Raw genomic sequence first — 10760 nt, forward strand, 5'->3', positions numbered from 1 at the left:
TGATTTCTCACTTTCTCTCTCTCTGTCTCTGTGTCCCAGCGAGCACATGCGTTCTACAGCAAAAATATCTCCTAAAAAAAAAAAAATAAAGATAATAGAGGTGTAGATTTTTAAGAGTCAGTGCTATGAATGGCATATGTGAATATGCATAAGTTTATGACATATTCATATTCAAAAGGAAACTGGTATCTCTAACCTTTTATGGCCTGGTTGACTGGGAGACAGGAGAACTACTGGTGAAATAGGAAGCATGCTGGGAGGCCCAGAGATCAGGATCTGCTGCTGGACATCAGACAGCATCACCTGATGGTGGGTTGTCAGTTGGAGCTTAAATATGCTACCTGACAGGTGAGCCAAGATGTAATTCACAGAACCTTTGACCTTTGTTAGATCCTCTAACATAGCAGTTGTTGCAAGAAATAAAACAGATTTATGTGAAATGGTCAGATGAACTATATACTTGCTTAAGAAATCAAATTTCCAGGACCAGCAGATGTTGTAATGGTTATTTCACTGGACTCCCATGTTAGTCGACAATGGTTCAAGTCCTGGATCCGGCAACTTAAAACTCATTCTGGAGGCATGTGTTTGTGTCCAAAATCCTAAGAAGAGACTGGAGAAGGGATTGTGGCATGGCCATCCTGCCTGGGGGAAGATTTCTTGCTTTCTGTCTCCTTGGCAAATGCCATGTGCCCTATAACAAAACTCTCAAAAAAAAAAATTATGGGACCAGCAGGTGGCATAATAGTTACATCGTTAGACACCCATGTAGTCAACTGTGGTTTGAGTCCCAGACCCAGCAGCTTAAAACTCACACCAGGCACATGTGTATGTGTGCCCAAAATCCTGAGAGGAGAATGGAGAAGACGGGATTGTGGCATGGCCACATGCGGTGATTTCTTGTTCTCTGTCTCTCTCTCTCTCTCTCTGTCTCTGTGGCGAGCACACATGCCCTATGGTAAAAAATCAAACTTCCTAAACAGCATGGCTTAGCAATGTATAGAATTCTAAAAAACAAAAACCCCAACCAATCTAATAGATTATCCATTAAAGTGTAAGCCTTAAAAAAAATAATCCTGGGCTGGCCATGAGACACAATGGTTGGGCTCTGTGCATAGGAAGCCAGATCTCATGTGACCAACTGTGATTTGAGTCCTGGCCCTGGCAGCTTGAGGAACATGTGCGTTTGTGCCCAAGATCCTGAGAGGACAGAGAAATAGAGGAGGAAAGATTGAAGTATGACCACATCCCATTGGTGATCCCTTTCTCTCTCTCTCTCTCTCATTCATTCATAGCAGTAAATTAAAAATATATAAGAGTAATAAGAATGAAGCAATGATTCCTTAAAAATTAAAATTCCTTTTTTTGCTTGTCTTCTTGGTATGGTCAGTTTCTTTTTAAAGGGGCCAGTAGGTGGCATGGTGGTTAAGGGTACTGAACTCCCACATGGCCAACCACAGTTTGAGTCCCAGACCTGGCAGCTTGCTTTCTTGCTTTCCCTCTCTCTCTCACTCTATTTCTCTCTGGTCAAGTTAAATAAATAATTTAAAAGAATAATTTATTTAATTTTATTAATTATTATCATTTTAAAATTTGCTATAGGGCACACGCACTCACCAGAGAGAGCGAGAGATGAGGAAAATGAGAAAGCAAGCCTCAAGGTCCGGGACTTGAGCTGTAATTAGCCATGTGGGAGTCCAGTGTCTTAACAACCATGCCACCTGCTAGCCCAGTATAGTCAGTTTTTAATGGACCAACATTCAGCCAAAAAAAAGAGAAAGCATGAGGCTTCTGATTTCAGTGCTGAATATCTGGTTTGGGAATCCAGGCTGCTACTTATTACTTTCTTTTTCACTCCCTTCATTTCAGTTGCCACAATGAACACTGATGATGTCCAAATGGAAGACAAATAAAAACCAGTTCAGGAGCCAGTGGGTAGAATGGTGATTAAGGCACTGGACTTCCACATGGTTGACCTTGGTTCAAGTCGCAGACCCAGCAGCTTGAAACTCATACTGGTTGCACATGAGTGCATGCCCAGAATCCCAGGAAGAGAATAGAGGAGAGAGGATTGCAAAGTGGCCATTCCCATTGGAGGGGGTGGGGGTGTGATTTCTCACTTTTCCTCTCTCTCTTTCTCTCCAGCCAGCGCATGCATTCTATGGAAAAAAAACTTAAAAGAAAAAACAAAAGCTGGTTCATTCTTCTGGTAAATTGGTCTGATAAAAACACATGGATTTTTATTTTGGAAGGTGGTGAGTGTTCGGGAAGAGTTTGCAATCACAGCCTAAAATGAGTTTTGCAGATTATTTGTGGATTTCAGTGATCTACTCAAAAACCCAGGGTCCATGGTCTCAGAGGGGATAATTGATGGGCTTTCAGGATGGTGTGAGAACCCTACTGAAAATTTTCAAAGGAGAAGACCATAGCTTTTGTGGGTCAAAATGTGTGCCTTTTCAGGGGCTTAGAATCACTGGATTTCCAATTCCTTACAGTCTTGGCTCCTTCCATTTTGTGAGATTCTCTCCCAAATCTCACTTATTTTGCCTTTTAGTGTTTTCTTAGTCTTTGTGTTTTCTTCTAAGATTTAAGCTCTGTAAAGACTGAGGGGAGGCCTATTCTAACCTTCAGCACATGTTCCCCTCTTACTTACACCCAAGGTTTTCAGAGACCTTCAGCTCCCCACCAATGTGAACCCCCTGGACAGTCAAGGAATACTGTGGTTTCCTATTCTGTGCATTTTCTGGGGAAGAACTTCGCCTGAACATTCTGAGATCCCTGACTGAAGAAGAGCCAGTTATTCAGTCAAGAACTTAGAGATCCACCAAGTTTAATTTCATTTTCATTTTTAAAGAAAGACAGCACCTTTATTTTCTCATCTCATCAAAGCCATTTCTCTAAAGCAGCTTTTTTTTTTTTTCCCCTTTTCTGTAATCGAAATGCCCCCAGATGAGTGCTGCATCTCAGTATCTGACCAGTAACAGGTTTGCCCATGCTTCGGACTGCCTAGTATATGCAATTTTCCACTTTGAATTTCATAAGAAATGAAAGCTGTCATCTTGGCAGTCCCTCAGAAAGTTAAACATAGAGTTGCCATATGATCTGGTAATTCCAAGAGAATTCAAAACATATGTTCACACAAAAACTTGTACACAGATGTTCGTAGCAGTATTATTCATAGTAGGTGAAAAGTAGAAGCAACCCAAATATCTATCAGCCGATGAATGGATAAACAAAATGTGGTCTATCCATTCAATGGGATATTCTTCAGCCATAAAAAAGGAATGAAGTTCTGATACATGCTACAATGTGAACTGAACCTTCAAAACATTTTAAGTAAAAGGAGCCAATCACAAAATCACATGTTGGAAGACCACATGTTATATGATTTCATATAGCTGAAATGTCCAAAATAAGCTAATCCATAGACAGAAAGAAGATTAGTGGTTGCTGGAGATAAGGTGGGAAGAATTAGATAGTGGTGTTCTGGGGCCATTAGGTGGTACGGTGGTTGGGGTGCGGGACTCCCACATGGCCGAACACAGTTCAAGTCCCAGACCTGGCAGCTTGGCTTCTTGCTTTCCCTTTCTCTCTCTGGTCAAAGTAATAAAAATAATAATAATAATGAATAAAATAAATGGTTCTTAAAAAAAAAAGAATTAGATAGTAATGTTCACACAACATTGTGAATACACTATAAGCCACTGAATTGTATGTTTTAAAATGATTAAAATCATGAATTTTATTTGAATATTTAATTTTTGAGATGGTGCTAGAAAGAGAAAAGATGGTATCATAATATTCCTTTGCTATATAAAATTCTAGGTGGATCCAGATGGGATATTCTGAATGATCTAGGACCTCATTTTCAAACTCTTCAAACCTACGGGTCTCCTATGCAGTCCACAATGCCCAAACTCTGAAGGTAGCAGGATTCCCAGACTCTTGCAGTAACCCATCATGTCTACCAAGAGACCGTAGCTCACTGTTTGGAGTCTCAGCTCTGGAAAGATTATGTCAGCAAACTGTTTTTTCCCCCTGGGCTTAAGATGCATGTTGTGTAACTGAATGGTGCTGTTGTTTTTATTTTAAGTACATAAAAAAGGTGAAACAATTGTACTGATTCATTATAGTTGCTATTAATCCCCCCAACACAATTTCATCTTCTCAAGTTACAATGCCAAGCAACCATCATACATTTCAGTAGGCAAATAACCAGGACAACTGCTGAAACAATGGAATCTGCTTGGTTTTACTGGTTAGAAATGAGATGCCAAAGGTACTGGGTTTTCATACACAGTAACAGCCAGCTTGTTTGTGGTCAGACTTGCAGTGACATCAACCTTCTGAGACATCTGTGAACCCAGGCGAAAGTGGAGAAGCAACAGGAGACTCACAGGTTCCTGCAAACAGTGGCCGAAAAGCCCATGCATCCCTCCTGTGAAGCAAAGCAACCCTGACCTGTATGAAATACTTGGTTTCCTGGCTTCCTCAAGAAACGTTCAGTGTTGCCCTGGAGGTTTCCATCAGAGAGTAAGAGACGAAGAGCAGAAGCCTCAGGAAGCAGGTTAGGAGAGGTAGAGGGGCTGGATTGGCAAGAGGTGACAACCCCTCTTGTACAGAAACACATTTCGTATAATGTGCACAAGATAAAGAACCGCTAAAGCCGTTTGGAAAGTCCAGCCAGGGGGCCGGGGGAAGAAAGGCCCCAAACACTACAGTGGCCCCAGATAGCTCCACTAACAGAGCAGACGGCAGTAAAAAACAAACAAACGAACAAAAAATCATCCATGAAGAGAGCATCATCTCCTATAAAAGGCCAAGCCAAGCCCTGCACAGTGTGATAGCCCCTGATAATATCACTGAACCATACCAAGGTACAAAAAGGGCTTACTGTTCATAATGACGGGATGACTCATCAAGACAAGGTGAAATACTCTCTAGTATACTCCGTTTACTAAGGCAGGGACGTGTGTAATACATTTAAGAAAGATGTCCCTCCAAAAAAAAAAATATTAAAACTTTAAAGATTTAGCACTTAATGGGTTAATCTTCAGTTATCTGAATTTTGTTTACACTCCTCATTTTACAACAATGCTAGTAAATGAGGCATTATGCTTTTTTTTAATAGTCATTAGTATCAAATTATTGGCACCATTCAGTTTTAAGAGTAGGGACAGGAGAGCAAACTATGCAATACAACATAAAAATACGGTTCAGATACAAATGTATGAGATCAAATCCACTTAACAAGTGGTCATAGAAATGGATGAACAGTTTACACACAAGGGAACACAGCTAGTAAATCATCACATGGAAAAGTGCTCAGCTTTGCTACCAATTAATGAAATAAAACAACTTTTCAAGAACAATAGGCATCTATTAAACTAGCAAAAATAAATTAAAAATGGCAAAAACCCAATACTGGCAGAGCTACTGGTAAATAGAAATGCTTATACATTGCTGGTGGCATCATAAATTGTAGAAGGGATTCAAGCATTCAGAAAGGGTGGGGAGGTTGAACGAGATGACCTTTAAGGTCCTTCCAACCCAAGAGATTAGCTCTTTCTAGAAAGCAATCTGGCAATATAAAACAAGAGCTATAAAATATTTCATGCTCTTTGACCTTGTAATCTTTCTCTGGAGATATTCCAAAAGAAATCATCCAAAGGCAGGAACATTTTTTTTTTTTACAAAGACATTCATAGCAGCACTATTTATAAGAGTGAAAAATTGAATATAACTCAAATATCTAATCATGGGGAGAAGTGAGGTTAACCATGTTACATGGATATAAGGGCATTTAAATTGGTGAAAGTAGGATCCGTGTTAAGTGTCAGATGGAGAAGTACAACACAAGAGAATGTACACACGGATCATAGCTATGTAAAAACGTGTGCATATTCATTGAGAAAGCTTAGGAAATAATTTAGAGGGATAGTTTGTAGATGGGGGTTCCCTTATTCCTGCAAAGTTGTTCAAGTGCATAATAAAAATTTAAAAACACACTTCTTGAAACTATATAAAAAGAGAACAAAGTTTCTTCAGGTCAAGTTTTTATCAATAGGACATGAATTGATCAACTTTAGAAATACTTTTCCTTTATAGAACACCCAAATGAATCTTCTTGATATTGAACCATCTTGACCTTGAAAGAACTTTTAGATATTTCAAGCTAGAATTGAACCTACTTTGGGTTCAGTGATCAGTTCTGTTTATCCCCAACAATATCATATCCAACAGGTTCATAAGATAAATTATATTTCAGATTAATAGGAAGTCCCTGCTGTCATGGTGATATGCAACTTACTTTTTTAGTTCATCTACTCATGTTTGAATAAAAATGAATGGTAAGGACTTTATCAGACTTGTGAATTTATCAGTGCTAAATGAAAAACCATCAGTAAAGAATTATTCTCTCATTAAAAATGACTCTTTAACAAACAGTCAAAGCTTTTGCAAGTTTCAGTCATACAAAATCACACTGTTGAGATTGATAGCAAAGGATTCCATGCCATATTACCCCTGTGGTTTTTAACGGATACACACAGGTACCTCGGAAAAGAAATCCCCATTTTCCCAGCTTTTCTCTACGCTTACGAAATCCTGTCTCCAGTACAAAGAGTAGAAAATCTCTAATGCTCAGGAGACATAAAAGAACTTTTCCAGTAAAAGTCGAGCCCGAGGTTGGCTTCACCTAACCATGGAGACCTGGGCGTACAGAGCACACAACATGTGTAAGTTGTGCTGGAGTGAGCACAGAAAGCCCGAGGAAAGAAAACGGACAGAAGGCACCATCCATCCTCCAGGCGACAGGAGAATTTCACAGTTCGGTCATCAACAGTCTTTTCATCATTTTCTCTCTTTCCAACTCCTGCCGGAGCGTCTCTGCACTAAAAAAGGAGTAAAGGACAAAACAGTGAGGCAAACACGCGAAGGCTGCAGGGGAATAGCTTCAGGCTCATCTCTCAGGTGTTGCTGTTGTTGTTGTTTTAGGTTTTCACCATAGGATGTGAGTGCTGGCTGGTGACAGAGAAAGGGAAGGTGAGAAATCATGCACACACACACACACACACCCGTGGGATGCCACCTGCAATCCTTTCTTCTCCATTCTCTTGAGCACACATGCACATTTTCAAGCTACTGGGTCCAAGACTCAAACCAGGGTTGGCCTGTGGGAGCCTAGTACCTTAACCACATGCCACCTGCTTCCATGAGTGAGTCAGAGAGAGAGGAAGACAGAGAGACAACACTCTCAACAGGATCTTGACACCACCATCTGCCCCCAGCCTCAGCCAGCCCTGGATCACTGAACATGCAGGTTGGCATGTCCATTGTTCAAGGAGGTCTGTAGACATGAACCTGGAACCTTCCCTCTGGGTCAGTCTTGTAAACTCTAGCATTTAATCCTGAGCCATCATGTGGCTCACCCCCTTTCTTTCTTTCTTTCTTTCTTTCTTTCTAGAATTATTTGATTTTAACTTTACTTATTTACTTATTTATCTACTATTTTTTCTTTTTTTAAAATTTGACTAGAGAGGAACAGAGTAGGGGAGAGAGAGAGAGAGAAAGTGAGAAAGCAAGTCGGCAGGTCTGGGACTCAAACAGCCTTCGGTCATGTGGGAATCCAGCACTCCTAGCCACCACACCACCTGCTGCCCCCTCCCCCGTTTCTTTTTTGATCTCTTTTTTTTTTTAAGTTTTTTTTTTTTTTTAAGTTTTTGTTTGTTTTTCATTGAGCAACAGAGAGAGAAAGATAGGATGTAATATCCCTGATAGGGTCTTAACACTGCACTCCTCCCCCAGAATCAGGCAGGTTGGATTACAGGCACACACATGCCCAAAATACTCAGGGAGGTCTCTAGAAATGAACTGGGGAACTTCCCATATGGGTTTGCTTCACAGAGCATTGCATTTACCACTGTGCCACTGCCAGATCCTGATCTCGGTTCTTGACTTTCCTTTTTCAGTTCCTTAAGAACCCCTGCTCCCCAACACACACATACACGCCTTTGCTAGCATGATGACGACCTAAAGTTGTCTGGTTACTTACTGGTTTCCCCCACCAGACTGAGAGCTTCTCAGGGGGCTGACCATATGTCACTCACCTCTAAAACCCCAGAGCCCAGCATAGGCTCATGCGCATAGCAACCACTTACTATAAGTTGAATGATTGGGAAGATGTCCAGGGGTAAGATTTCTTAAAATCATGCTTTAAATTGTTTTCATATGAACTTTCTCCCAACGTATGATCTGATGAATGTCTTGACAAAATTCGTATTGTATTCATTATGTTTTTTGCTAAAGTGGTTTATTTATTTATTCATTTTAATTTGACCAGAGAGGGACAGAGTGAGAGAAAGAAAGTGAGAAAGAAAGCAAAGCCACCAGGTCCAGGACTCAAGAGGGAGTCCAGCGCCCTTAACCACCATGCCACCTACCGATCTCGTTATCATTGTGTTTTAATGAAAAAAAAAAAAAAAGAGAGAGAGAGAATGAAGTAAAATTGGCTGCATTGAGGGATTGCCTTTGATGTCTTGGCCCTTGATCCAGTTGTCTATCCATGGAAACTGTCCCCACTATTTACGCACACACACACACAGAGTAATTACACATCTTTAAAGCTCTAAACCAAGTTTAAGAATGTCACTCAGGGTAGAAATGAAGGTTTCTACTACTAAGGCCAACCAGGCCCTGCATAATCTAGCCCCAGGCTGCAGCTTCGAGGGCCTCCCCTCCTGCCATCCTCTCTGCTCTGGACACAGAGGTCCCGACTGTTCGCTCTACCTAGTTGACTCTTTTCTCAGATAGCTGTCATTCTCTCCCGGCCCGCCTTCCGGCCTCTGCTTAAACGCCACCTCAGGGAGGCTACCCCAGTGTGTCCTGTTGCCTCGCACACTTTTATTTTCTGCCTGACCACTCGTCACTATCACATGCACAATCTTCTGTTTGTAGTCTCTCTTTCCCCTTATGGACTAAATTGGAAACCCCACGAGGGTGGAACTTTGATCTGTTTTTGTTTTGCTTTGTTTTTAGGTTTTTGCCATAGGGCGTGTGGTGCTCTCCAGAGAGAGACTGATAGAGACAGAGAGGGAACGTGAAAATCACCCCCTGAGGGTATGGCCACGCAGAAATCCCTTCTCCTCCATTCTCCTCTCAGGATTTCTGTCCTGCACACACACCCGGCATAATTTTCAAGCCACTAGATGCGGACTTGAACCACGGTCACCAGGTGGGAATCCAGCGCCTTAACCATTACGCCACCTGCCGGCCCCATATCAGTTTTAGTCACTGGACGTCCCTCGCACCCGGGATATAGCCTCCCCTTTGTGGACATTCCAGTAAGTACTTAGAGAATAAATGAATAAATTAGAAGGCTGTAGATGGTACTAACACATCGACCTGAGAATCTATACCTGGCTTCCCTGTCAGCAGAGCTACGTGCCCGTACCTGCTGATCGGATTTACCTGGCCGCCAGAGAAACAGGCTTCCGGGTGGTGTATATGGTCTGCACTGTGGCGACGGTCTCTGTCAAAGGCCTCAGGGTCGCTGCTGGAATCAGCGGGGAAGACTGGCCAGGACAGCATGGTAATTTACTGTCTCTAAAGTCTGCCTGGAGAAAAAGCAGAGCAGAGAAGATCAATCTCAATTTGGGTTCCATTTTCACACTGTCAGCTGCTCCCTAAGCCTTACTATACAGTTCCTGTTATTTTTTAATAACAGCTAAAATCAATGGCCATTTTAAGTGATTTTACTTTGGGCCAGACACTAGGCTAAGCACTTTACATACATTACCTCTTGACAGCCCTTTAAGGTACAGATCATATTTCATCACATCTTCGATACCATCAGTTGTAAGATGCACCATTTTGCACGCGTCATAAAGAAAAATGCAGCCAACCAAACTGTGTCATGCCCACTATTGGCATAAACATTCTGATTTCAGAGACATTAAAAGGTGAGAAAATGCGCGTTTTAGAACTGATTTTATGAAAAAGAAAAGCGAAGCTCAGAGAGGAAAAGTATTTTGCCCAAGGTCACACAGATAGTGTGAACAATATTCAGGCCAGCTGTGGGGATGTTGCAGTAACACAATGCTCCACAACGCTGAAGCCACATGGGAAGGTCTTGGGCTCACACCCTGAGGTCTCCTTGTCCATTTCAAGTGCCCTGGCACGTGTCCCTGCTTGTGATCCTGGCTGGCTGAGGCTAGGGCTAGATGGAGATGCGAAGGCCTGCTGGGAGTGCCTGTCGCTCTCTGTCTCTTTCTCTCTCTATCATGGAAAAAATAGATAAACTCCAAGGCATGCCAAGTCTCCAGAACCAAAGTAAACTGACTCCATAACTGGTGTCTTTCACCATTAAGGCAGTAGTTCCCAAAGTGTTGTGTCCAGACTAGCAAGCATTATCCTCTTTTTTAAAAAAAAAGAATTATTTATTTTATTTATTATTATTATTATTATTTAAAATTTGCTATAGGGCACATACGCTCATGGAGAGAGACAGAGAAAGAGAGAGACAGGGAAAACAACCCATCAGGTCCAGGACTCAAACTACACTCGGCCATGTCCAGCCGCTGGCTCCCAGCATCAGCATTATCTTACAGTTTTCAGTACAAAAGCAAAATCTCAGGTCCCTCTCATGATCTTTGGAACTAGAATATTTGGGAATGAAGTCCAACGATATGTATTTCTTCTCTTTTCTTTTCTCTTCTTCTTCTTTTTTTTTTTTTTTTTTTTTTATTTTTTTTTCCCATGGG

At 41.5% G+C, this 10760-nt stretch overlaps 1 protein-coding gene across 1 annotated transcript in view; it reads right to left on the reverse strand.

Moving 5' to 3' along the window:
- Positions 1–5197: 5197 nt before the first annotated feature.
- Positions 5198–10760, reverse strand: part of EPB41L4B (erythrocyte membrane protein band 4.1 like 4B) — a gene marked incomplete at its 5' end in the record, with an annotated part of 173769 nt that continues 168206 nt past the window's right edge. Inside the window, 4 exon segments of the mRNA XM_014585368.2 lie at positions 5198–6797; positions 6800–6893; positions 9469–9497; positions 9500–9614. Coding sequence (XP_014440854.2) covers positions 6694–6797; positions 6800–6893; positions 9469–9497; positions 9500–9614 — 342 coding nt within the window.

The sequence above is a fragment of the Tupaia chinensis genome, unplaced genomic scaffold (assembly GCF_000334495.1).
Source record: "Tupaia chinensis unplaced genomic scaffold, TupChi_1.0 Scaffold000081_1, whole genome shotgun sequence".
NCBI classification, from domain to species: domain Eukaryota; kingdom Metazoa; phylum Chordata; class Mammalia; order Scandentia; family Tupaiidae; genus Tupaia; species Tupaia belangeri.